The 27,883-nt window shown below is 36.9% G+C and overlaps 3 protein-coding genes across 6 annotated transcripts in view; 2 read left to right on the top strand and 1 right to left on the bottom strand.

Moving 5' to 3' along the window:
* The window catches only part of LOC124634237 (immunoglobulin superfamily DCC subclass member 4-like), a 188,498-nt gene extending 172,159 nt beyond the window's left edge, over positions 1-16,339 (top strand). The window contains exons 8-24 of the mRNA XM_047169696.1: positions 1,355-1,519; positions 1,798-1,870; positions 1,969-2,160; positions 2,591-2,676; positions 2,791-2,875; positions 3,306-3,473; positions 3,709-3,832; positions 4,224-4,382; positions 5,003-5,136; positions 5,511-5,674; positions 6,024-6,117; positions 6,452-6,600; positions 6,960-7,080; positions 7,514-7,610; positions 7,959-8,019; positions 8,302-8,394; positions 8,518-16,339. Of these exons, the coding sequence (XP_047025652.1) occupies positions 1,355-1,519; positions 1,798-1,870; positions 1,969-2,160; positions 2,591-2,676; positions 2,791-2,875; positions 3,306-3,473; positions 3,709-3,832; positions 4,224-4,382; positions 5,003-5,136; positions 5,511-5,674; positions 6,024-6,117; positions 6,452-6,600; positions 6,960-7,080; positions 7,514-7,610; positions 7,959-8,019; positions 8,302-8,394; positions 8,518-8,832 (2,280 nt within the window). The 3' untranslated portion in view covers positions 8,833-16,339. The remainder of the gene's footprint in view (positions 1-1,354; positions 1,520-1,797; positions 1,871-1,968; positions 2,161-2,590; positions 2,677-2,790; positions 2,876-3,305; positions 3,474-3,708; positions 3,833-4,223; positions 4,383-5,002; positions 5,137-5,510; positions 5,675-6,023; positions 6,118-6,451; positions 6,601-6,959; positions 7,081-7,513; positions 7,611-7,958; positions 8,020-8,301; positions 8,395-8,517) is intronic.
* Positions 16,340-17,251: 912 nt separating this feature from the next.
* The window catches only part of LOC124634468 (PHD finger protein rhinoceros), a 32,808-nt gene continuing 22,176 nt past the window's right edge, over positions 17,252-27,883 (bottom strand). For 2 of the 4 annotated variants that reach the window (XM_047170065.1, XM_047170067.1), the window contains 12 exons: positions 24,288-24,413; positions 23,581-23,724; positions 22,889-22,996; positions 22,395-22,651; positions 21,880-22,096; positions 21,739-21,809; positions 21,155-21,670; positions 20,672-21,077; positions 19,961-20,063; positions 19,089-19,637; positions 18,321-18,460; positions 17,252-17,420 (listed from right to left, as the gene is read on the bottom strand). In XM_047170065.1, the coding sequence (XP_047026021.1) occupies positions 17,281-17,420; positions 18,321-18,460; positions 19,089-19,637; positions 19,961-20,063; positions 20,672-21,077; positions 21,155-21,670; positions 21,739-21,809; positions 21,880-22,096; positions 22,395-22,651; positions 22,889-22,996; positions 23,581-23,724; positions 24,288-24,413 (2,777 nt within the window). In that variant the 3' untranslated portion in view covers positions 17,252-17,280. The remainder of the gene's footprint in view (positions 17,421-18,320; positions 18,461-19,088; positions 19,638-19,960; positions 20,064-20,671; positions 21,078-21,154; positions 21,671-21,738; positions 21,810-21,879; positions 22,097-22,394; positions 22,652-22,888; positions 22,997-23,580; positions 23,725-24,287; positions 24,414-27,883) is intronic. The other 2 variants (XM_047170066.1, XM_047170068.1) reach the window with 1 other exon arrangement.
* Positions 25,341-27,563, top strand: LOC124634469. Its single transcript, XM_047170069.1, has 5 exons — positions 25,341-25,394; positions 25,614-25,813; positions 26,081-26,159; positions 26,579-26,647; positions 26,893-27,563. Exons 1-5 carry the CDS (start codon positions 25,341-25,343, stop codon positions 27,541-27,543), a joined length of 1,053 nt encoding a protein of 350 aa, XP_047026025.1. The 3' UTR covers positions 27,544-27,563.

Here is a 27,883-nt window from a genome sequence, read left to right as displayed (position 1 = left end):
TAACATTAGTGAAGATAAAGAGGAAGCCTACCTATTGTTTAACATTATACTGTTGAACTGTTCGCCTGAAGCTTACACGAGCTCGTGAAAGGTCGTGTACACATTGGTGAGGTATGAAGGATGTTCAAAGTTATGACAATTTTCTTTAACTGTAATTAAAAGGATTTTTGGAAATTAAGGTTTTTTCTAAACAATTGTATTCTTAGACGAAATAATGCCACAAGTTGATACGAGAAGGTGTTGATGAATTGAAGATGGTTTGTGTTACACACCTCTGGTCCTAATAGCGAAATTCCATCAAAAGTTGTTCGCGCACAATTTCTTGCAAACAAATGTGTAGAGTTCGCACTATCTTGTGTTCTTACATAAAGGTTTCACTGATATATTCCAAATTTTCTCAATTTCCTGACTGCTAACATTTTTGTTCGTCTCAGTTAGCAAGCGAGTGAAACCTCGCCATAAGAATTTTCTGGTGCCCGTTAACTTGCCCAGTCGATTTTATGAAATATTAGGATAGTTTTATTACGACAACGTACGAGTATGCTAACCTTTTTGCTGTCATTTTAAGAATCTCTCACGTACCTTGTCACTCGTGCATCACATCCACACGCAAATGTGTACTCACCCTAAATTAGGCAAACAGGCAGTCTTATCATGTAATATTTAATTCAAATTAAATAAGCTTATCTATGTACGAGCTCGTAATTGCTTTCAGGTTTACATAGAGTATATAATATGATGTTTTCTCGAAATATCTGTATGGCTTGAAGGCATTTTGTGTTAAGAATTGAATAGGTACATATATATTGCTTTATTTAACTGAATGTTAACCTTAGGCGTATTTGATTATTGTATATCATATTCCGATGTTTGATTCTGTTGTTGATAAGGAAATTGTTCTTTTAATACAATGGATTTGTTTGCTCCCGTTTTTGTGAGCAATATGATATGGTATCGCGTTTGTTTTTCTGAGGAATTGAGTAGGGATGTACTATGAAAATAAATTGTTCTTACATGGCTGATATTGCGTAAAATTTTCCATGTTGTACTTGGAAGAGATATATTGAAGCCATTTGAAAAAAATGCTAACATCCGTATTGAGGATCTCTTCCTTTTTGAGAAGAAAATAAAAATATGATACATTATATGATACATATAGCACCTAAGCGCTATATACATATAACTCACAATAGGTAATCCAGCTTAGGCAATTCGATAGTTATGTCTAAACTGTCCTATAGTATATCTAAACGACGGACTCAACTTTCAAAAACCACCGAAGATATTCAAAATTAAATCGTCAATAAAAAAAAAATATTTTCAAAATCCACTAACCCAGTTTTTTTCTCCACAGACGTTCGCGGTATCTCTAACAGAGCCAGCCCGCATCACGGTGCACCCCACCTCCAAGCAGACCTTCCGAGCGAGCACCGTGCGGTTCAACTGCACGGCTGCCGGGAAACCAGCTCCTACCGTCACCTGGTACAAGGATGGGAAGCCTCTCACGCTGGCTGGACGGGTGAGTGGTTGGTTACTGAAGATTTTTTAGGGCTATTGGCTAGGGCATCTTACAAGTAATGGAGGTAAACGGTGTGACTCAGAATCTTTGTCACTTTGTTTTAAATACACATAGAAAGTTGTTACCTAATAGCTACCAGTTGCCATTATGACCTCGTCTTGTGGTTTTGATTTTCGAAGATTTTAGCGTCATATTGTTGCTAATGTACCTACTCTTTGTTAGATGCGAATGAAAATATTTTTTTAGTTCAGTTAAATAAGTCGTATGTTTTTTTTTAGATCGTGGTGTTACCATCAGTTGATGGCAAACGATTGGAACTTCTCATCAGAAGCGTGACCTCTGAAGATGCAGGTAAATTGCGTCACAAACTTTTTTTGGTTTGTCAACACGGCCAGATCTACTGTTTCGCAAAGATCAATCCATTATTTTGAATCGTTCTTGTTTCCCAGGAGTATACCAATGCTTCGCGCAGACGCCCCACTCCACAGCCTCAGCCTGGGCGACGCTGAACGTGACGGGCGCCGGCGCCGCCGCCCCGACCGGCGTGACGTGCGGCGCGGCGGGCGCGCGCGCCGTGCTCGTGCGCTGGCCGCGCGTGCGCGCTGACGTCATGGCGTACACCGTGCAGATCACTACTCCTGGTATGTCACTACTCCTGGTATGTTACTACTCCTGTTATGTCCCTACTCCTGGCATGTCAGTACTCCTGGTATGTCACTACTCCTGGTATGTCACTACTCCTGTTATGTCCCTACTCCTGGCATGTCAGTACTCCTGGTATGTCACTACTCCTGGTATGTCACTACTCCTGTTATGTCCCTACTCCTGGCATGTCAGTACTCCTGGTATGTCACTACTCCTGGTACATCACTACTCCTGGTATGTCACTGTACACTCTAGGCAATGCTCCGCTCCCCCACCGGCGTAAACATAAGTCTTAATTCACTACACAAGTTTTGATGTCATTTGGTAAAATGTTACCCAAAACGACGTACCCCCTTGGGACTGGGTAACAGACATAGTAACTAACTGATCGTCAAGTTCTAATATAGTCATTTTTATTTTCCGCAGGTGGAATATCTCTGCCCGGCCAACCTGTGATTGGCATCGAAGACATCATAACCGTCGCAGAGCCATTGACACCATATGGGTTCCAGGTCAGTACCATAATCCCCATTTCTATTCATCTCACTCTGAACAACTTCCTAAATTCTCAAAATAACCTTGGGCTGAACAATGTTGGAATTATAGTTTTTCTCTTTCTTAATCAGGTCCGAGCATACATCAAATCACCGACGACAAACAGGAATGTGGCGAGTGACATGTCCGAGAGTGTCACGTGCCAAGGACAGGGAGGTAAGCAAAAACAACTCAATGCAAAAACTGGTGCACTGCAAAATATCCTTAAGGAGACTTTGATATTTAGAGTCCTGGTGGACAAAACATATACATATGTATATTATAAACATATATTTATAAAAACATACATTGTCAATGTATGATGCTCCAGTCTGAGCTGAGAGTCTGATCAAATTCCAAAACTAAGCCATAAACCTGTTAAAATTGCAGTTTTCAGAACTTCATTTGACCTCATTTGAACACAAGCTGTTCCCTGCGGTCCCTTTAAGTTATATAATGCAATTTCTCATGCTCAAAAATATGTGTGAACTCATTAGAATCTTTTCTGTAGTCTTTGCGTGTAAGTGCGACACATAGGCAGAGTTCGAAATTTAATGTCAATTAACCTTCCATTCTTCCTAAAATCTAATCTGATCTCTCTCCACAGTGCCCATCAAACTAGCCCGCCAAAATGATGACATCCTGGTCTCGTGGAAGCAGTTCGCAGACCAGACTCCTGGCGTGCTGCAGTGGATCCTGCAGTATAAGGTCGAGAACAGCACCGATGAGCTTAATGTGACCCTCGATGGGAAGGTCACCAACTATACTATCAAAGGTAAGTCGTATATGAAAAATAAGGTGGAATAATTAAGGCGCAACTTGGTAGCGAACTGCCCAATATAACTGCCGGTAGATAGGATAAGAAGTAGATGGATATTGTGATAGAAAATATCAAAATAATTCTAGCGATCACCCGAAAAGCCAATGCAGCTTAATGATAAAAGTTATAGAATGGATCCTTTATTTTTAATACTAAATCCTTATATGATGGCAATGAATTTATTTCCCAGGATCAACACAAGAACCCCTACAAGTGAGGGTGCTCGGCACAAAGTACCTACCCTGGCTGCATCAAAACTTGACCCTGGTGCCGTGGACATCCACCAGCGTGGCTGTGAGAGCCCCTGACGCCGGGTGAGGTTCTGTTGCCGATAGACAGATCTGCAATTATGTACTTTAGATAGATAAAATGTCTATGACAGTTGGCACTCAGGAACATTGTAGCTATCCATCAGTTTAAGTTTGCCAGAATTGGGTACACGGGAGCTTGTAAAAAAGGGGTTTTTTGAAGTCTGTAAGATTTATTTTCTAAAAGAAATAAAAAAAATATCTTTTCTTCGTTATCTTTGTGTGAAATTCAAGGCCTGAACAAACTATTTTAGAAGAATTATGAAGTAGGTAAAGTCACTGAATAGATGATCAAAGAGCACAATGTGATTTGTACGTCATTCTATAACCAATATTTTACCCCACATATCATAAAGCTTTACATCCAAACTTGACATTAGTTTTTTATGACCTTCAGCGAGGTGAAAGCAATTCCCGAAGATGTGGAAGTAACAGACATACGACCAGAAGGGTTCACTGTGCGCTGGCGCTGCGAGGAAGCGGACCTGTCTCCCGATATCTTCTCTTACATGGTCTGCACCAGGAGAATCGACGGCAACGAGGACTGTGTGGAGACGTGAGTTCATTGGACTTGTCATGAAAATAATTTAGTGTCCTGTGCGTTTGTTTTAGTGGGACACCTATAGATTTGTTCTTCAATAAAAACTCATTGAGTGTATGATTTGTCGACACATATCGCTCACCTAGCAGTATAATGGCACATTTACAAAAAAAGCGAAATTGGGTTTTTACGGCCTTAAGTGTTTAAAAGTGTATAATTTATAAAGTGGTAAAAAGGGCACGGCGTTAGTTGTTAAAACCATAAAATCAAGATAAATATAAAATGAAGTCATAACCTCGTTTCAAACGTTTGCAAAGTCTTTGACCCTCATTTCTGTAAAATAAGAAAAAAGTAGATGTGTCATTATACTGCTAGGTGAGCGATATGGAGAGAATCTTTTGGAGAACTGACGGTATACGGTTCTTCAAACCACACAGACAGAATTGTGTTGCTGGGGAGTTTGTTCCACCACTTCTTCTTTCCAGCAAAACAACATAGGAAGTGGGTAAGGGCGGGCGTTTTGGGGGCTGTCTTTTGTAAATTTTACCTTCAAAAAGTGGTGATTTTCAGCCTACTTTTAACGAATGACTTTTATCTTTATCTTCCGACATTCTAACTCCCTTTCTCCTCTGCAGCCAGCTGAAGTCAGTCCGCATAGACAAGCTGTCCCCCAGCACTATGTACGAGGTGCGCGTGCAGGCGCGAGTGCGAGCGCGCGACGCCGCCGGCGACTTCTCCGCGCCAATCACTATTACTACTCCCTCTGATGGTATGTATATGAAGCCTCCCTGATCTCCTCTGAATTTGAAGCCTGATCTCTCTCCGGTCGTGTCGGCTTGCCGTCCCATCGGGCTATGAGAGTGAAGGAATAGTGAGTGCACCTGTGTCTGCGCAAATGCTTGTGCACTATAATATGTCCTGCGCAGTTGGCTGATCTCCTTACACGGGAACAGCCGCCGTAGCCAATAATCGGCTAGGAGGACATCAGCATCATGTGAAGTCAGTTCGCAGTTAATATCCCACTTTTTACAGAGTGGTACAATCATTTCTTTTTTTATGCTGTCACGGTAAGATGTCAGAGCCGAGTGTAATAAAGAACAAGCAAGGATTTCAAATTAAACTTCTACCATTACATCTTCCCAGGTCCCCAGCGTTTCAAGGACTTATCAGCTAAGCTGGTGAACGCCACCACTCTCCGAGTATCCTGGAACAGTGTACCCGGCAAGTACACGATCCACTACAGCAATGAGCGCAATGTGCCCCTCAACCAGTGGTCTTCTGTTGACACCATGGGGAATACTGTGCTGGTAAGGAAATTAAGATTTATTTTTGGGGTGGTAGACTTCAGATTGGATTGTATTGCATTCTGTGATATCAATAGAATAAGAATGTCTTTGGGATAATAAAGTTAGAAGAAAAGTACGGATTGGCCAGGCAACCCCGACACAGGATAAAGATTTTTTGCCTTTTGGGCTTCATTCAAACCTAACGGACTTTTCAGTCGGTCATACAAATGCCATAAATAACTAAATACATAGTACTTTTTACCGCTTTCTGCTCATTTCTGAAGCTTCTGATTAGATTTTTTCAAAGGATATTTTGGTACAGTTTGTAGTAAAACCCCCGCATACCTATATATAATTAATTTAATTGCAGTTAACCGGCCTGGACCTGACTAAGGAGATGTATGTAATGGTGACGGGGTACGAACCTCTTGGCCGCAGCCAGATATTGAACGTTACAGTGCCTGGTAAGTACAAGAGTTATATAATCTGCCTAGCCATTTCCTAACTATGTTGGGGTCGGCTTCCAGTCTCTTCAACCCAATTAACTGGGCAACCCGAATATCCCTTGGTAATAAACCAGAGTTAGGGTCCTCTATCTGATAGTCCCAACCTCGCTGATTCTGGATTACTGTTACGATTATCAAACTTTATTTGAAAAAAATCGATAAACGGCCTGCCTGCAAAACTTGCCCAAAGGTGTATGATTTGGGAGAAGGGGTATCATTCCCATTAAAAATTTAAGGCGTCCTATCCCATATGACCTCTACAGCATTTTCACCACCACCCTTTACCTTCCAGAGACCAAAGAGCTGCAGTACTGGTTCACTCGCTCCGGGCTGACAGTGACGTGGCGCGGCGAGGGTCCGCGGCAGGTCATGTACTCCCAGAACCTGACCCAGTCGCTGGACAAGTGGCCCACCATCAATGTTACTACTAATATTGTTCATGTGAGTATTTTATGTGTAAAGGAATTTGGGCTTTTGCGTCTTAGACTTACAGTTGAGATATATATGATTATATTTTGTTATATTTTCTACGAAATATTAGATTGAATGTGCTGGGGATTCTGAACCTTTATGTCTTAGAGATAAAGTTGAAATTTATCTGAAAAAACTCTTGCATATGGTTATTTTATTCAGGTTTCTATTAAAAGGTGCAGTGCTTTACACCATAATTTCCTGAATGAATTTGATTAAATTTTACTTGTCTGTCATTAAAATATACCTGTATATTTTTTAATAATGTATTATATTTTATATTTCCCCAACATACCTTATGTCTTAATTGAAAGTGTCTCTACTTCCAGATAACTGGGCTAGAACCAGAGCAGTCCACATACGTGGTGGTGGCGGCTCCAGGCCCCAGTCTCCGCAGCCAGGTGGTGACAGTACCACCACGACCGCCTGATCACTCCTCATTCTACCTCAGTAAGTACAACCTTATGTACCCGATGGATAGGTTATAGAAATTTATCATAAAAGAATTTATGGTATTCTGTAGGGAACATAGAATTTTGGTATAAACAAAATTGTAATATAGTTTATGCTGCATGACGCCACATTATCGTAAATCATTGCCATTATAGCATGCTACCGTCCATTCATATTCTGGGACCATATTGGGAAGAAAAAAACATATTTTCCGTCTTGGTTATGCCAGAATACATACTTAAAATATAAGTGTCAGAATTGGGAACTTCTTCTCGAAGGCCGGTAAAATAACAAAAGTAGTCAAGTCTGAGTTGCACTGTTCTTTGTAGACAATTATTTTTAACCGACTTCCCAAAAACGACATTTAGGTATAGTTATTTATCACCTATACATCTAAGTTATTTATCACCTGTGACTTATTATTATCCAGGTATAGGTATCGGATGTGGCGTGGTGTTGCTGTGTCTACTGGCGGTCGCCGCCATTTGCATTTGGCGCAGACGGAAGAGGTCGCAATCTCCTGTCAGGTTTGACATATTTTAAACTAATTTCTTTGAAAATATAAAGATGTACCTGACTTTGGCAGATTTTAAAATATCATTATTTATTTATAAACTCTTGCGCATTGTACAACAGCGGATTGAAAGCCTTATGGGTTGTCTACCAGACTACCTTTGAGTGGTGGGGAAATGGCAGCATTGCCATGTTATTCACGAATTCATCAAACTATATTATGATCTGTACTCTATGATTCTAGGCTGCGCAAGAGTGTGTAAGCTGTTTAACTACTTCATTATCTCAGGCTGCTGCCTTATCTCATAAATATTACCTACTTGCTACTTGAACATTGCGTTACAAAAAATATATATTTTCAGGTCACGTCGAAGGAACCTTTCTTCTCCCGAAGGTAATGAAGAAGAAGGAGCGGAGATGAAGGTATGTACCGCAGTTTATCATACTCGCACCCATAACAATAGATCCATCTTATGACATAAATACCACTATCATCACCTACCGGTCATTTAAATCTTCATGTTTCAAAAGCCATTACGAAAACCTAGCATGACTGCTTGGCTCAGGGATTTTAAAAGAGCAGGAGTTGCTCGGCACACTTATGATTTTTTATGTATATGGGCCCATAGTTTAATGGGGATCATTTTCCAATATGGAATTAAATGCTATTTATATATAATCTAACATATTTTTATTTTTTTGTAGAATATTGGCAACAGGCTGGCCAATGGCGGCGGCTCGAAGGACGCGGGGGAACCACTCCTGAATGGCCATGTGCACATCACAGAGAACCCTAACGTGAGTGGTGTTTCTTATTTAAGTGATTTTTCCAATAAATGTTATAAGAATTATATTTTTCACTGCGGACTTAAAAAGTATGTAGATGTTCAGAAAAATAATAAACTCTTTTTTACTCAACAGCAATCAAAAACACCAAACGGGCGCATGAGAAAAGGCCGTCGCTACGAGGCTGCCTTCGACGTCGCTCGATACGAAGACCCCGACTCAACCCTCGAGACAGTTCTAGACCCCGACACTTCTGCTTCCACCACCTTCAACCTCCTCGACACCTCCCGGAGACCAGAGTACGACCTCTGCAGGTCCTCCCGGGACATCAGCTCGAACAACTCCTTCAACAAACTCCCTGATGATAACATGAACTCAGAACTCACCCGCAGCACCGACTTCCAACTAGACAACAGCAAAATTCTCCCCACGCTACAGCCTAACGGTTGAAACACCCCCCACCCGGTCACCTAGAACTACAATAGGGGTAGGCGGCCCCTGAAATCAGGTATCGATTCACCGATACCGATTTCTCGCGTCAATTCGAATGGTGTTGCTATTTTTAAGTCAAGGATTGAGATTGTGTACAGACAAAATCGTTTTTTTTTTACTAGTTGCTCGTTAGACACAGTAAAATGGATATACGACTATAATAAGAAGGGTAATACTTGAAGTTTTTAATAGATAATAATGAGGCTTTACACAGTCCGGTCGATACGGGTTCGCGCGAGGATAGCTTACGTGTTTCGTTCCTAACGTTAGAATTTATTTTTAATTATTGTAAGGCTGATATTTTTTGGTAAACAATAGTACGGGTAAATAATTTAAGTGTTAAAAATGGATTCAGGTCGGACGTAACTGTTGTTCAATGCCACGTGGAGTTATTCTCGCCGATCTGTCGGAACGCCGTCGTGAACGACACCCTACGATTGTTATTGTGTATATATAACGTTTTTATTGCCGGTTTTATGGCAAGCCGCACTTGTATATAGCGTTGTTCGGTTACGGCCTGAGATTATATGCGCCCGACAATAATGTAGGAATGACGCGTCACTCGCGACGTGAGTGTGCTGCGTCGTCACCTCTTAGTGTATAAACAGTGCCTCTCGAAGTACACACTGATCATAAGTCATACAAATAGATTCACCGTTAGTGCAACATAATCGTACAAAATATAGACCAAAATAATTCCAAACACTCATTGAATTCGCGTGTACATAAATAACATAAAAAAGAAGTATTTTATCGATGTTAAAATGATGATGAATAACTATATTTATTTTTTTCTCCCGATTTATTTTCACACAGTTCATAGACAAAGCCTCAGATGCTAGTTATCTTCACAATTTACATTCCAGTTTTATTTAAACATATATATTTTACACAACACAATAGATAATATTATAACGCACAGGTTTTTTTATTATATTTCCTACTGTTATATACTTTGTTTAAAGCAGTTTTACAACTTTTAATCCACAAATTCTAGATACTTAAAACCTAAGAAATCAAGTAGATAGAATAAAAAGTAATTGTAAAATATAAAATATATATTATGATAAAAGTAATAATTTATTACAACGAACTATGACTATTATAGAATGAAAATAGTTTATAAAATCACGCGTTATCGTTATAAAAAAGTTACTAAAACGTTATGCACATTTTTCCTCTTTTTTATGAAGTTGGGATATGCTTAGCTTACGTCATACTAAATCAAAATGATCTGGCCATTTTAGCTGAGCCGAAAACCATATAAAAATATTGAAAAAACACAGTGTTTTTGCAGACCGAAATTCATTTACCCCTAAATTCCTTCAAACATCATTCTTGTTTATTTATGTCAGTATAAATACTTTCATTGAAAGAAACAGTATGTAGTCTTAAAGGCGTTGTCTTCTTAGCGGTCCCAGACCTATAAATTGTTATTAGTAAATTACCTACCCAAACCCACCCATTTGTCACATTCCTTACACAATAGTTTTAATTGCCTCCAGTAAATAATATTTATATATTCTTACTAGCTGGTGCCCGCGACTTCGTCTGCGCAGGTTTAGTATTTCGAACAATATGTTTACAAATTGTAGCCTATGTGTTATTCTGATGTATAAGCTATATTATTGTAAAGTTTCATTAAAATCCATTCAGTAGTTTTTGCGTGAAAGAGTAACAAACATCCATACATCCATACATACAAACTTTCGCGTTTATAATATTAGTAGGATATACCCAGTAGTTATGTAGCACTGAATTAATGCTCCGTTAATCGGCAATGCTAAGGAACATTTCAACTGATTTCTGAATAATTTACGTAAAAAAATAAGCAGAGATCCGTAGAATAAAAAGTGCATCTTGCTTCGATAAATTAGTGGCATGTCAGTATTTCGGTCCTGCGCCTGAAGTCTCTCCGGTGGTGTCTGATTGCCGTCCCATTGGGCTATGAGAGTGAAGGAATAGTGAGTGCACCTGTGTCCAAGCAAAAGCACTATAATATGTTCTGCGCAGTTGGCTAACAGCCGCCGTGGCCGATAATCGGCTAGGACATCATATACGTATGTATGTGCTTTACTAAATCAATATAAAAATTATTGATTTTAATTAAAAAAACACAAGACTGACATGGCCAAATCTATAGTGACATAAGCTAAGCATGTTTCAACTCAGCCTACATTACAAAAAATAATGTTTGCTGATCATTATTCCATATCACAATTTATATCTACCTCATTTTATTCGTTTAAGATTATTTTAGATGTTATTGGAAAATTTTAAATGTTGATCACGATTAAGTTTTCTACTGTAACCCAACGAAGTGGTTTCACGGCTCTTACTGGTTAGATTAAGTGGTGTTTTTTTTTATTTATTTATTGTTAGGACAGTAAGTATTTCACTGATAATTTGTAATGTTTTTTTTTTTCCTTTTTTTCTCCCCCAATTTTTTTAAGTAGTGTTAGTGACTCGTACTTGGTCGATATTATGTTTTTGCACAACTATTTTAAATAATTCGATGTATATACCTGTTTTAACGTATATATGGTGTTTTTTTGGATAACATTCATTTTGAATTTTCGATGGTTTTTCTTTATTTCAATTGCAAATTCAGTTTATGCGGTTACTTACACATATACATATTTTTACCACAGTATTTCGTGAATAATATCGACCAACTCTAAGAGTTCTTAGACTTTACGTCAAAACCCTTTTATCAGTTTTTTTTTGTTTTTATTTATGTACAAAAAATCATGACTGATTTTATTATGTTTTATCGCACTAAAATCAGACGCCTATATCGAGTATATAATATTATATAATGTACCTATTTATATTTTGAGTTAAAAGCACCTAGGTACAATTAATTATACGGTAAGGTAAAGCGACCGCGGAAAAAGTCAAAAATTAAAATTTTCAAAATAATAATATCTTGGTTCTCTCAGTGTAAATTTTTCTCTCGAATATTAATGTGACATTTTATAAATCTAATTGTATTTATTTTTTGACTTATTAAGGCACGCGGTCGCCATTGTAAATAATATAAAATATAAAACTCAGTTTAAAATTAAATTGAAAAGGAAAAAACGCCGACTATGTACCTGAAAAAAATTCAATTACACTAAGTTAGCTAGACTTAGATGTAGTTTTTAGATCTTTAAAAATTTAGAATTTTATCTTTGACGCTAGGTTTTGTCACAGGGTCTCAGCTTCGATTCTAAATAGATGCAAAATGAGCGCTGTTTTTTTCCTTAGTTTATTTAAGCTAAACTATGCATTATTTTGATTCAACATTTGAACGTATGGTCTAGGTCTCGACGTAGTGCGCTGGTTTTCTTCATTAACACAAGTATTGTTATTATTTTATTTGTCCCCAGTATTGCTACATGCGTGTAAGAATTTCGCTGTTGTCTTTTTTGAATCACCGTTGATGAATTTCTGTTTAATGGTAAAACAAAGTCCGAACGGACCATTTACAGCCAAAAATATATAAATACACGATTTATTGAATCACTTATTTAAGTTTTTAAATGTAAGTTGTATAAAAACTTTGGAAATTACATTCGAAATACAAATGCTTCGGTGACTATTTTAATAAAAATCACGATTTCAATGTTTTCTATAGATTAAAATAAAATAAAATTAATGACTTTATAAAACTATAACACCAAAACATATTTTTCTTATAATTGGAGATAATCTGTGAATAGGAACAAAATACTGTTTCTCAAGTAAAAAAAATATGATGTTTAAAAATTTTTGAAGAGTTGCATTTTTAATAATTATAAATAAAATTATGACAGATAGTATTTGCTACTTTTAAATGAAAATAAAATAATTATAATGCATTTGATTTTATACAACTTAACAAAAAGAAATAGATTTATCTTTCAATGTTCAAAAAGTACTGTAGATTTAAAATAGTTGGTAATTATTAATTTCTACCCATAGGATTACCGTGTAGTTAACAATTTTATTGTAATTTATTATTTTATTACTATTCTAATTCAATTTATTAAAGTTTCAAGTTCACTCGTGGTTGTGTTAAGAAATAATTTAACCACTTTATCTGTATTACTGCAAACTGTTGGATTTATTATTATTTTTCTATGATTGTATAAATTGTGAAACCAAAACAATTGAATCGTTGACGCAATAACAGATACCTGAATGATGTACAATGTTTTTTTGTAACTTATTTATAAAACAGTAGTGCATGCATTTATAAAGTACACTCATTTGGTTGGTATAACTTATTGGAAAAAATATATGGTCCACCTAAAAAATCTTTAGAAATTGTAATATATCCAAGATTTTTATCACCCTGTAATGTACTTATCTATATAAAACAAAACAAGTGACTGTAGGCAATACATTCCAAGAAAAACATTTTCTATATATTTTAACTGATAAATACACCAACCAAATAAGTAAAATAGAGTTAAGGTTAACTACAATAGTTGTTCCCATATGCTGATATTGATTTTATTGTTGTTTCTATACAGTTTTTTTAATCGTTTTTTACATTGGCTTGTCCGTCCTTGGAGTGAAAATGAAAAAAAAGAAAAATAATTAAAAGCCTGATATTGTGCCTCTGATGATAATTTTGAATCTCATTTCGCAATATATTAATTGTAAACTTAAAATTGGGGATGGTTTTAAAAGTAACCATTCTTGAAATCTTTTGCAAAATGTGATTTTTATTGTAGTAACATTAGTTGCCCAGTTTACCTTCGTAAAGTTTTTCATTTTGTCAAAAAGTCTTGGCGATTAGGAATAAGAGGACAAACTACAAGCCATCCCCTATCTGAAATTAGTTTTCACTTCATTTATTCACTGTTCACCTTCCATTGTTAAATTTTCACATGTTTTTTTTAATAGTTTCAAAGCGGGTATACCATTCCACTATATTTTTACAATAGATACATTATTTCTACTAACGCACATTCCATATTGACTGCAATAGTTCCACTTACCAAACAGATTATATGTTGTAAACACAGTTTTTCTTGTTTTTTTTATTTTATTGTAATATAGTTATCATTATTTTATTTAAACTATACACAAATGTAATGTTACATTTTATACTAAGTGACTTCTACCAACATTAAATATAGCTGACCAATTTGTTACAAAATATTAATGAATAGAACTCATTTATAAGCAACAATATGTCACTAATTAGCCATGTTATTGTAACAAAATAAGATAACAGATTTCCTCTATATGATTTTTCTGTAGTTACAATACTTTTTTCGTCATTATGGTTTCGCTAAATAGTTTGAAAGTCATCTTGCATACAGGAATTGTTCACAGAAAACCATTTAATTTGGAAACAAATGATAGCAGATACGCAAATAATATCGTGATTCACCGGAAACTATAAAGCAATAGCATAGTTTATACATATTTGTTGTTATTACATGGTTATTTGGAAAAATATCCAAAATCTTTTCGCAAGTTTTCTTCGCATTTCGAAAATATTTTTTTCGCACTTTAACATATTTTAAATTTAATAATTATTGATCCTTGCAGTTAGCCTGCTAGCAATTTTCACACTTACCAATGCCTAAAAGAAACAAAAAATATTTTGATGTTATTTTTATGTGCTAGAAAAAGTTAAGAGATTTCGAATATTTTTTCAATTCACTCTGTATAATTTGGTTTTAGATTTTATTACTGTCCGAATTGTTCCATCATTTTGCGATCAAATCATATTGTCATACCATTGTTATTCAAAAAACAGAGGTTACCTACGGCAATGAGCAATGTAAAAAATTGGTGACACGCCCAAAAAAACATAAAATATCTTTTGATTGCAAAATAGACCACAAAATAACATAGCTAAGACTCAGTTTAGTTAGACGTTTATTTAGTAGCATGTACTTAGTGAAACGCGTCCAGAATATAAATAAAAATATAACTTTTTTAACTTAGTTCGCGATCTAACACGAGTTGATTTAAGTTTTTTTGATTTTTAATTTTATTTTGTTCCCTTTTTGACAGGAGGTGTGTTATTGGTTATCTTTGCGACGATAAAACAAATAAAAATAAAATTATTTCCTAACTTTTTTGTCACTCTAAAAATTGACTATTTTCTACAATTTTAGTACTAAATATCAGGGGACCAACCTCTGTAGTAATTTTCTTTGAAATCTCTTCTTGAATAAGATTAAAATTGTCTAAGAGTTTTCTTAAGCCGACTTCTAATTGGCCTAGACTAAATACAGTGTGTTTTTAACCAACTTACAAAAAAGGAGTTCTTTTTTGTGTTTACTTCTGCCTTGACAAAGTTCACCAATTTCTCGCTTCTTAAGGCGGCGAGAAACCCTGGTGACTTCTTAAAGTGTCTTTTTAATGAAATAATAATTAAAATTGATACTTAAGTTCTATGTCTTCTTTGGCACAACATAAGAAAGAATAGAGCTTCATAGTATTTTTGAAGAAATAATAATTTTTTAAGTTAAAAGGTAAACATAATAAAAAAAACCGAAACAGTAAAATTATATATATATTTTTCTCTTCTGTACAACATATTTTTTTTTTATATAACAAGGCAGACGTATTTTTCTTTTAAAATCAGACGTATGGTAGTGCATCAGCCAAGTTATTTTTTTCAAAAATTCGTTGCAAAGCACCAATAGCATTTCTACAAGCGATAATTAAGATGTTGTTGTATATTAATATTATACAAAAGTTTAAAAATTTTAAGACCATTGTGGTGGCTCAATTTCGATGTAAGTGCAGACGTAATGAACATAGCCACGAACCGTGCTTTTAAGTCAAATATTTTGTAAACTACGAATAATTGGGATACTTTAATGTTTTATAATTTTTTAATTAGAACATTTTTCTTTAATTTGAGATATGTCATTGGATTTTTTTTATTTAGATCCTAGTTTTATTGTAGAAATCCTAAATTCTTTCGTACGCGTATTAAATTATCCCAATGTTCGTTAAAAATCTATAAAATAAGGAATTATTCAAAATATATTGTGGGGACATGATAATGTTTATTGTATTTTTTTTTTGTTTGAATTTGGTTTTAAAATTAACAATAAAAATAATTATAGAATCCTGACCTTAATTTGGCAGCAGTAAATATAAAACTTGGGACATAAAAAATTGCCTTGCAATAATAAAAAATGTGACCAGTCTAAAAATAAATTGAAAATAAAACTCGCGAAAGTTGCCTAATCATGTACCCACAACAAAAAAAGTTAGTTATTAAAAAAATATAACTGAATCTACCTCAACCAAATTACCCTTTAATATTGTTTGTAAGTGTTCTTTTGAGTCTTATTATTACTAATAAATAACTGAAATGTAGTGTTTTTTATAATAAATGCTATTAGTTCGAGCATCCACCTTTTGATATGGTAATTATTGTTACCGAACTATTGAATGCGGACGTCGGACTGTTAACACGGTATTGTACGAAACGATATTAAATTTGAAAATAAAGTAATCGTTTTGTTTTATTTTTTACCCATTTTTATTCCCAACTGTAGATCCCGGCTGTCATTGAACATCCTTGACAGTCGTTACGGGTAGTCAGAAGCCAGTAAGTCTGACACCAGTCTAACCAATGGGTATTGGGTTGCCCGGGTAACTGGGTTGAGGAGGTCAGATAGGCAGTCGCACTGGTACCCAGCTGAATCCGGTTAGACTGGAAGCCGACCCCAACATAGTTCGGAAAAGGCTCGGGATGATTTATTCCCATTCTTGTGGACATTTTTAATGTGAACTAATGGAACTACTCTGCTACTGAGTATGTGGTAAAAAAGCAGCCTATCCTTCCTCGATACATTAATAAAAAAAAAATGCAAATAGGTCTAGTAGTTCCTGGGATTAGCATGTTCGAACAAACGAAAAAACTGTTCAGGTTTATGATATTACATTATTTACTTTTTATTTATAATTTGCTAATAATATTATATTATTCATAAGAGGACTATATAAGCGGAGTAAATAAGAGGAGTACATTAGAGAGTTCATAAGAGAGTACATAGATTAGTTCATAAGAGAGTACATAGATTAGTACATAAGAGAGTACATAGTTTATAAGTTTAATATTTGTACACCAGTAATGGTAGAATACAAGAGACTATTACTTTGTAACACCTTAATGTAAGTAGGTACTGTACCTATTCTGACAAATAAAATCTTTATCTTTATAAAAATATAAAAGAAAGTCGTCTTAGTTACACATTTTATAAGTCGAGAATGGCTGAACCATTTAAGTTGAAAATTAGACGGGAAAATAACTTAGATTCGGTAGAAGGATATAGGATAGTTTTTGTCACCATCCGGCTACGGGAAGCAGTTATCTCGGGACGCTGGTGGAAATCTGGTTAGGTACAAAAATAAAACGCCACAATACAATGCGTACAATATAATTACAATAATTCAGTGTTTGTTAATGAGCTGCACCAGTAGACTCTGACGGCAGAGGCGGGAGACCGCGCCGCCCTCGTCGCGTCTGCGCAGCTTGGCTGTCAGTCTGGCTAGGCTGAACCGGGACTTGGATCTACTTTCTCGACGTGACCCTGGAGGGAAAAGATGGCATTTTAAATTATTATAGCAATTATGTCCTATCCAGGATACAATATTAACGTGCTCAGGCTGGATTTTAAAACTAAATTATTATTGTCAATAGCATGTAATGTATTTTTTAGTTTCTTTTTTTTTTAAGTTTTGATTAATTTCATTATTTTATGCTGTCCATTGAATGTTATTTATTTACATTGGTAAAATCTACTATATTTTGAATTTGGTCTTATTAATACAATAATGTACGAGTATTTGTGTGTAATTATGCACGTTCTTATTGTTTTTATATCGGGTGTGTCGTTCATAATCACATTAAATTCTATCACATGTACTTCATGATATTCTATAGCGAATTGTAAAAAAAAAATAACATAATCCATTCAGTGGTTTAGCCACAGGACTCATTTTTCGTTTTCATAAATTACAACATCATGTGTAAAGCAGAGATAAAGTTAGGAGTATCGAATGTTTTGATCAGTTGACAGCTGTCAGTTTTCAAGGGAGAATTTCAGCTGTTTGTAATGACTGACTTCTATATGGTGTTCTAATTTTCGCACATTTTTATTCTATTTACTTTGTTTGAAAAATGCATTTTTTTATTTTCACGTATTTTTCTTTTTTCTTGGTGTTAATCGACATATATTAACCAGTATATTAACGCATTTCATTTAATGTGATTATGAACGACACACCCGATATATGACTCAGCGCTTCGGAATCAAATTGAACGTCTGGAAAAACCCTTCTTTAGTAGAGCTGTAGAGAGTTCTTGCATAAATAGCGTGGGGCCCAAACGTCTGTTTACACAAACAAGTGTGTCTAACCTGTGTGACATAAAACCTCCATTACAGGATCCAACCAATGAATTCAAGTGCTTAGAAGCCAGATTCCCTTACCTTCAGCCACCCTTTGCCACGCCTCCCTATCCACATTGACCATGCCGGTGGACGCACTCCTGCCGAGTGCTCCAGCCTCCTGCGAGCTAGACCCTTGAGATCCTTCAGCTACGTCGCTCTCGCAACTTATTCTACTTGACCTGGAAAATAACAAAGTAATTTTCAATATCTATACTAATATTGTGAAGCTGAAGAGTTTGTTTGTTTGTTTGTTTGAACGCGCTAATCTCAAGAACCACTGGACCGATTTGAAAAATTCTTTCAGTGTTAGATAGCCCATTTATCGAGGAAGGCTATAGGCTACTTTTTATCCGGGTTCGTGCCGTGGTTCCTACGAGATGCGGGTGAAACCGCTGGCAGAAGCTAGTGTTTACATATAAGAGAGTCTTGTTATAGGAACTACTTTTACTCAAGAATGCCTGAACTATTTAAGCTGAGAATTAGAAGGCTACCTAGCTTAGTCCTGGGAGGAGAACATAGGATACTTTTTGTCACCATTTGGCTACTTGAAGCAGTTATCTCAGGACGCGGGTGAAACCGCGGTCGGAAGCTAGTAGTATTAAAAAATGACAAATACGAGATAACAAAAAAACTGCCGAAAGTGCGGACTAAGGCTTTCTCCTTGGAAATATATTCCTTTCCAAAAACAGCAAAATATGTCGTTTATAATCAGACATCGTTGTTTACGTACTTTTAACTTTTTAACAAGTTATATACTTTAGATTTTAGATAGATTAGACAGTTATTTGAGAGATTAGAATAACGCACCTGTCTCCAGGTCTCAAATCGCTAGCAGAGCTGGTTCCCTCCCTCCTCATTGGCACCGTCGACGACAGGAACCTCTCTCTCGCGGCCCTCAGTTTTGCAGCCCTCTCCGACAACGTTGCAGCACTTGCCTCATAATCCTCATAATGAGTTGGAGTCTCCACGGTAGATATCGACCTCCCGAACAACCCTGGTTGCCCTGACATGAAACTGCTGAATGTAGGCACAGTTACATCAGACACATTCCTCAATGCAGGCATTGACTCCGCATTTGAAGATGTTTCTGGAAGATTCCTTGTTAGATCAGGCACTATGGTATCAGTACTAGCTGTTGGTATAATAGTTTCCTGGCTATCTTCAATTTTCTTTTTTACTTGTTCAACGATAGATTTCTCTGGGTGAAGAGCGTTTGCACTATGCGATTTTAGAACTCCGTCAAGTCCAGGTGCTGGTGCCGGGGTGAGGCGCTTCTCTGCTGAAGAAGCATCACGTCTTGATAATTGGCAGGCGCTTGCTGACTTTTGGACTTCCCTTTCGAGGAATGGGTTATTTCTGAAAAAAAAAATAGAACCAATTAAACGAACAATTCTTTTATGACTGTCAAAATGAGATTTCTCTTGACTGGGTGCTTTGGCTACTTTTTCGTTTTAATTTGGCCCGAGGAGCCTGATTGTTCTTTGTACATAAAATATCCTGTAATTTTAAATAGCCTTTATACATTTTGATCATTATTTAGTGTATGATGTGCTTACTTGAAAGAGATGATACACTCGACCATCATTGATTTCTTGTAACCCATATTGTTTGAGTGTACTTAATTATGGGTGCCAAATAAATAAATAAAATAAATGGTTTTAACAAAAAGTGGTGCCTACCTGATGTTAACACCAACAGGCATGTCAGGAGGTCGTCGCCGTTCAGTAGACGGTGATCTCCAGGCAGGTGATGAAGCTCCACTGCTGGCTCCTGAAGTATGCCCTGGAACCACAGCCATATTTTAATCTTATATGTAAAAATGAATTGCTGTTCGTTAATCTCACTAAAATTCGAGAAGGGCTGGACCGATTTAGCTTATTTTAGTTTTAAAATGGTTGGAGAGGTCCAGGGAAGGTTTAAACGATACGAAGTACGAGGGATCTGCTAATTTTAAATAAAAATTGACGTTATTTGAAAACTTTTGATAAATTCAATTTAGATATTTACATGTTTGCATGTTTTGTTCAACGCACTAATGAGCAGAATCTTAGATTGGCAGTGATTATAATGATTCGTAAATGTTAGAATTAACAAAACCAGTTTCTGTGCATATTTCGAAAACAAGTTTTCTAATGCTAAAATACCAGTTGATACATTATGTTTTGTATCGTGTTTGTAAACTCAGCATAAGTAAAATCCGCTGACAAAATAGTAAATACCCATTGCATCAAGATTAGTACTTGGTAATTTTGTTAGTTGGTTATTCAAAGTCTTCTTTTCAAATCATGGGAATGAGAATCTACTCATTGTTCCTCCATACTACATAGACATAAATGAGAAGTATCTGGGTGTCACTCTTATGTATTAACATAATGATTTTAAGTGTTTACCTTCCTCATTAATCTTTTTATTATATCTCTGTATCATAATCCTGATTGACGGTGCAGTTTCTTTCGGTGGCTGTGGCTTCCTCTGTGACGACGGAGAAGATGGCAATGGAGGTCTGGTCCTCTTCTTCGATTCTTCCACCTCTTGAAGATCACCAGAACTTTTAGAACGAGCAGTCTTTTCTTGCTTTACTTTTTCAGACTTTGGCTCTTTCTTCTTAGCTTCGTGTCTGTGGCTGTGGTCCGAAGGTCTGACTTCAGCTAAGTCTTCAACGTCTACTGGTATAACAGCTCTGGGCACTGATTCACCGCTGCGAACTACTGGTGAGAAGATTTTACGTGTGGTTTTTACTATAACTTCTGGTGAGTGATCTCTCTGTTCTGGTGCTTTCAGTTTGAGGACGAATATCTGGAAATATATACCAATTATTTTAAAAAATCTCGCAAGAATTAATCAGTATGAAATTAAAGAGTTTTTCTACAAACCTCTCCCTCTGAATCTGAATGCAGTGAAGTTGGCGGTGTTCGTGGCTTTTCTGATGCACGTCTCGGCCTTTTCCGTCTCCTTGGTATCTCAACTGTAACTGTATCTACTTCTGGCTCCGTATCGCTTTCTGATGGTTTGGACTGCTCTCTTTCTAACCTTGCTCTAGACTTCGATTTCTTTTTACCATTAGTTTTCTCTGCTTCCTTCTTTTTGAAATCATCTTTTGATTCATCAAAGCTATCTCTGTCTTTGGTTTCTCTATCAATGGTTCTTTCTTTATCACTTGCTTTACTAGTTTTTGGACTGTAATCTCTTTCTATTTCTCTGTGTGGTATAACTGTTAATTCTCTTTCTGGACTTTTGTGTAGAGTTTCGTTATCTGTAGCTTCCCTTTCTCTAAAACGACTAGAACTTCCCCTTTCTATTTCTTCAATTGTTTTTCTTATAAACATAGCATCTTCTTCAATGCTTGGCTGTCTCATGATCTTTTTTCTGCTCTTCTCTGTGTGTTTGTTCTGAAAAGTTATTTACTTATGAAGAATTTAATCCAAATTCCTTAGTCTGTAATCAATGTGTGTGTTACCTGTTCTCGGATCTTCGGTCTTGCTCCAGATGATTCCTTTGATTTAACACTTCGTGCATCTGAAAGGACAACTATAGGGGCCATTAGATATATTCCTTAATAATACATGTAGGTCATCAAGTTATTTTATAATCTGCTTACCAGCCCCATTAGGCTGCAGAACAGCCGTCCCAGTCACTGCAGAACTAGTTTCACACAGCAGTCTTGCCTCAGCTTGACCGTAAGTATAAACTGGCTTCTGTGGAGTATGGCGTGGGGTCACAGCCATGAGCGGAGCTGCTGTGCAAACCTCCTCGTCTTCCACTTCCACCAGAACTGCTCCACGAGTCTGCGGTCCGTCACAGTCGTCGATGCCCAGCTGTGGATAGTAAATTAAAAATAAGGATACATTTTATTTGAAAGGTAGGTTTACATCAGTACCTAGTGATAACCAAAAATGTTATGACTCTAATGTAGGATATAATATATAATTGTATGCAAAGTACTATCTTTTTAGTACATATACTTAGGTTCACAGCAAAAAGTGTTTTTGTCGCAATATCAAAATGCATAATAAATATTACTATTTTTCATATTTTCAAGGACGAACACCTACAACTAAGTTTTCTTTACCTCGGGCTTATATGAACAATAACATTAATATCAAATCAACTCACAGAATGATCTTCTCTATCATACTCCGAATCGAAATCATCAGCATCATTGACACTAAGACTCGAAGCATGGAGTCTACCCGACCCAGCCGCCGAAGGAGCCACACTGCCATCAGACTGGGTCCTGGTGAGGGGTGCCTGAGGAACCTTGCTGTTGCGAGCCCTTGCTGCTCTCAGGAGTGCTGAAGTTGAGGCTTCAGGGGCGATGCCTCGAGACTTCTCCCATTCATGTAGCTTGCGAGTGAAGGAACGAGAAATTCCTGAAAATATTTTAAGGATAAATTAGGAGTGGCCAAATAGTCGATCTCGACTATTAGTCCAGTTGATCGTGGCAAGGATTTTAACTACAGTGTTTCGTTTACGATTATGTAGTTGGTAGATCACACAAGGCTTCGTCAGTAAACAGTTGATCTTGGGTTTTATTAAGTTGGGCACCCCTAATATATATCAATAGTAGATTTTATTGCAGGTTCTTGCATCAGGTGGATGATTCATACCTTGGAATTTAAACAGTCCAGTGGAGGTTTGAACAAGAACTTCATCCGGTTTCGCTTCCTCCTCCCAAGCTGGTACTGAATTGGTTTCTTTCATGCGTTTCCATTCGTCTGTAAAATACAGTTTCTATTTAAGTCAAATCCAAAGTATGTTTCGAATGGGTTCTTTAAAAAGTTTTTAGGCACATCGACCCAATATGGCTGAAAATTCACATTCATTAAATTCATGTACGTAAGAAAGGGAATAGGTAGAATATATAATGGATTATAGAGGTATAGGCCGATGGGGCCGAAAAGTGCTGGAGAGGAGACCACGGACTAGCAAGCGCAGCGTAGGACGTCCACCAACGAGGTGGACAGACTACCTTATAAAGGTCGCAGGAAGACGCTGGATGCAGGTCGCCTCCAACAGGTATCTGTGGAGATCAAAGGGGGAGGCCTATGTTCAGCAGTGGACGTCCTATGGCTGAGATGATGATGATGATGATGATGATGAGAGGTAAAGGGGCAATGCATAAAGGAGAATATAGGAGAGTACAAAAGAAAGTACACATAAGGGGTTACACTCTCTTTATGTACTCTCCATATAAACTACTCCATGTAGTTCCTTATATACTCCCCTATGGGTTTTGGACATGCTCACAATGCCCACTTCATTGACCTTTCAATACTCATATACTTTAAGTACATCTTACCCCATCTCCTCAGGAAGTCTTCGCTAAGATCCTGTCTAGCAGGAACTGGCAGAGGTTGCTTGACTCCCTTCTTCAGCTGCCACTCAGCAAGTTTCTTCCTGAAGTCTGCTGATAACTGCTCCTCAGTCGCCACTGGACGTGTAGCTGAAATAAAAATTGACCAAGATTTTTACATATGTTCTAATTAAGTTAACGGTATGAATTTTGTTTCAGTTTAACAAACTTTTAAAAATAAATGAGAGACATGCGCCTTAAAAAGAAAATTATGTAAGTAGGTACTATTTGTAATTTGTATCAAATCAAATCATCTTTATTATCAGGCATCAAAGGCCCATAGATAAATACCTTAAAGACTTCACATACATAATTTACTATACAAACATTATTAGTATACTATATTAAAAAAAAAGTTTTTTTTTTCGGATTGTAGAAAAGCTGAATTGCGTGAATAATTAAGTAAGTAGGTAAAGAATATTACTCGTGCTTTTTAACTGCGTTTTTTTTACTCTATCTAATAACTCGCGCCGCAAAAAGAGTAGGTATAGTACAAACACCGCTCTGTGTTTTGTCCATCTGTCTGTGCCACAATAGCTTTTAAACTGAACTGATTTGGAAGCATACTTATAGATAAAAGCTAGCAGGTATACCATCAGTAGTTTTTCATGTTTCATTAATGTATATAGTCTTGAAGAATATTCTATACCTACCAGCATACAACTTTCCCCGTCTATCAGAGAACTCTCTTCTCAACCTGGACTGTAGGGCTGCGTAGTCACGAGCTATCTCCTCTCGCACACCGCTCGCTTCACAACCACTGCTTAAACCCTCTGTTTCTGGAACAGATTCAGAATTATAAATATCGATTCGATATATCAAAACTGACAAAAATTCATTAAGCAGTACACGGTCTCCTAGGCTGAACTGCGAGATGCTGGCATCTATCTGACCTTCTCGGCCCAGTTACGCGAGCAACGTAAGGTAAGACTGCTTGTGTGACTTTCTGGTCCTCTGATTACCAGTAACGACTACCAAAGATGTTAAAATAAAGCCAGCCTAACAATATAAGAAGCATTTCCTAAACATGGAGAAACTCGTTGGTCAGTTTGGGCAGTCATCCACGGGCCGATTGCGCCAAGCGTTGCTTGACCTTATGATCGATAGACCCGTGTTATTTAGCTACTAACCTTACACAGATAAAGAAAGATCGATAAATAGAAAATAAAAATCATGTTGTTTATAGCAAGCAGTCACGTCAAATCCGTCAAGCGAACGCGTTGTCAAACATGTGCCTCAAAGCACTGATTATTGAAATATATACAATGAAGTGCTGTAAATTGTAAAGAATAGGGCAAAACCAGGAACATGTAAGTATTTGATATAATTTATGCGAGAATTTATCTTTAAGATCTTCAAAAATGACCGTAATTGGGAAGGCGTGGAACAGAATAATCATTATTAGCCTTCTTTTGGACGTCCCACTTTTGGGCTCAGGCCTCCTCTCATACAGAGAGGGTTTAAGCGTTAATCATCATTTTTGCTCAATGCGGATCGGTGATTCAAACTAATATATCAGAATAATTTTATTAGTCATTCCTGGAGATCAGGCTATGATTTTCAATGATAACGCGCATTCTTACTTGGTCTGTTGCATCATTCAACAGGTATGCGAATTGCACTTGAGAATTCTTTCTATATGGATTTAGTAATGTGTAATTAAAAACTACAATTTTTGGTTCCAGGTGGCAGCCGAAACCAGGCAAATGGTTATCGGCTACTTTCTTCTCGCAATATTCATTATAATAATATATAGCCTCGTAAGTTTCCGATTGACAGATTCCTTTTTTATAGCCTTTGATATGAGAATGGAAATCATTTGATAAAGTTTTAAGTTCAATACTCTGACTATACCTGAAGATTTGACAGGAACTAATCTTTCGACGCTATAACTTCTTCGTAATTTTTTTTGTAATTTTACGTAAACTACTTGGGGATGTTAAGCCCCACGTATTCCGATGTTCACATGTGGCTTTCAGACACATGATAACAGTCGGTACTACGCAACTGCATCTGCAATCCGGCAGGTATGGACTGGGGACTGCCGCCTGGGGTGCCAGGCCAGCACCTACAGCGATGTGAGCGGCCTGAGTGCCCTCGAGGCACCCCCTACGGGGACCCAGAGGGAAGGCTGTGTTTGCGAGTCCTGCCCCTGCGCTCTTATTGAGGACTTCCTCAAGTAAGTGAGACTAATTGGCGGTCTTTAACAACATCTGAATATTAAATAGTTTATTTTGTGAGGCAATCAAAGCTGTAATTTTGGAAGCAACATATTTTCCCAACATAGTTGGGAAAAAGCTCAGGAGATGAATCGAAGCCGTAATAGTGAACCACAAAAATAATTATGGCTTTTCAACATGAATACTTTCTTTGATAATTCAAAATATGTTCCAAAGTGAAAGGTACTAAAGAAACTAATAATATAGCAAATATTTCTGGTCTTCAGAAAATGCGGGCCAGCCACTCAACTGTACACTGCTTCGGTAGACGCGGCATCTGAATACTACAACAATTTGGCCAAAAAGGTGAGTGTTAAAAACATCGAACGAATGAGAAATTAACAGTTTTTTGGAATAGATCCAACTGAGGCGAGAAGCTAAATCGACAGTATTTAGCGCTCTTGTTTTGTATTTCAGTATTTCAACTATTAGTTGTAACTGTTACTGTTTCTGAAGTTCTGACTAACGAACTTGCAATAAGTGAATTATAAACAATTTCTTGATTTTAATGTTATTATTATTTGACTTGACGTGATTTAATGATTAGTTAATATAATAAATAGGTTTTTTTTGTGCCCTAAAGGCGCCGAAACCACTGAACTGACTTGAAAAATTATACCACTGTTGATACGTTTATGGTTGTCTGAGTACGGGAAGAAGTTCCCCGGAACTCGGGTGAAACCGCGGAAAACAACTAGTGAATAATATGTTCAATGTTATTTCAGTTTCAAGAGGTAGTTGAGAAAGCATCGAGAGTGCTGCAATGTCGCACATCTTGCCGACGACAAGCGCAGGTAATTCTGTACGTATTAGTTTCTTCTATTTTCTAATCAAACATCATCAAAGTTTATTATGTAGTTTCATAGTTATTCGCCTTATTTACATCACTCATCAGTAAAAAACAACAATTATCCTTACATATAAGTGCGAAAGTAATTCTGTGGCTTTCGTGGGTAACAACTCGGGGAACAGCTATTGTTAATATAAATTAAGATATTATATAGTTAGAAAGTAACAGAAGAAGAATTGTCTGTTGCAGATGGTGGACTCCCGGTCTAATTTCGATTCTAACGAAGACTTCACAATGGTAGAGAAGACTGAAGAGAACCAAAGAAGTGCGCTCGATGCTTCTGTATCCGAAGTAGCTAAACAGTATGGCGACGAGATAGCTAGCAAAATAAAAGATATAGCCTCAAGGTTATCAACATCTACGCAGCCGGTGCAAATCCTGCCTAAGCCACCTCAGCAGGAAAAGCCACCAGACCAAGAGAATCCAACACCAGATCCAACCCATGTAACACCGTCGACTTCTTTCAAAACAAGGCCACCTTTTCCTGTGAACAAACCATACGATCTTCCGCCACCGTCTCCTGCTCAGGATATGGCATCAGAAGCCCCCCAGATAATGACAGCAGCACCCTCCCCCTATGATAATTCTACAGCTACAAAGCCATTGAGTATAGGTTCATCCAAACCTAGTCCCACAACTTCCAAAAAGTCCGTCCATTCTGATGATCAGACATGTTCTAAAGAACCAAAGGTAGTCCGTAAAGTCCAGGATCCTGAATCGCAGACGTCTCATGATTCAATAAATTGTTCAAAATGTGTTGAACAAGGAAAAATTTGTATTCGAGGCTGTCCGACAGCTGATGAGAGAGCAGATGAGAAAAAGCAAAAAGGAGGAGAATAAAGCATTTTACTGGATGACGTTTTTTACTATTGTAGATAATTAGTAGTGTAGTAATGTGATTACTATCTGATCTAGTGGCAAGCCATGATGAGGTCGAAAGCTGGGCACGTTGCTTAGAGAAGTAACTTTTTCTTAGATTCCCAGGTCATAGCTTATGTTGTAGCAGACTAGTAGAGAATTTTGTGCTTTAGCTATAGATGCAATAAGGGTGTTCACAAAAAAAATGCAAGTATGTGGTATATATATGTCCACCAATTTACCGGTGGCGCATTACCGAACGCGTAGTATCCCGGTAATGGAAAGGGTTTGGTTGGAATAGTAGGAGCCCAAGAATATTATT

Source organism: Helicoverpa zea, chromosome 11 (genome assembly GCF_022581195.2).
Source record: "Helicoverpa zea isolate HzStark_Cry1AcR chromosome 11, ilHelZeax1.1, whole genome shotgun sequence".
Taxonomy (NCBI): Eukaryota; Metazoa; Arthropoda; class Insecta; order Lepidoptera; family Noctuidae; genus Helicoverpa; species Helicoverpa zea.
Note: the sequence above shows the minus strand (reverse complement) of the source record. Positions and strands in the feature narration are given on the sequence as shown.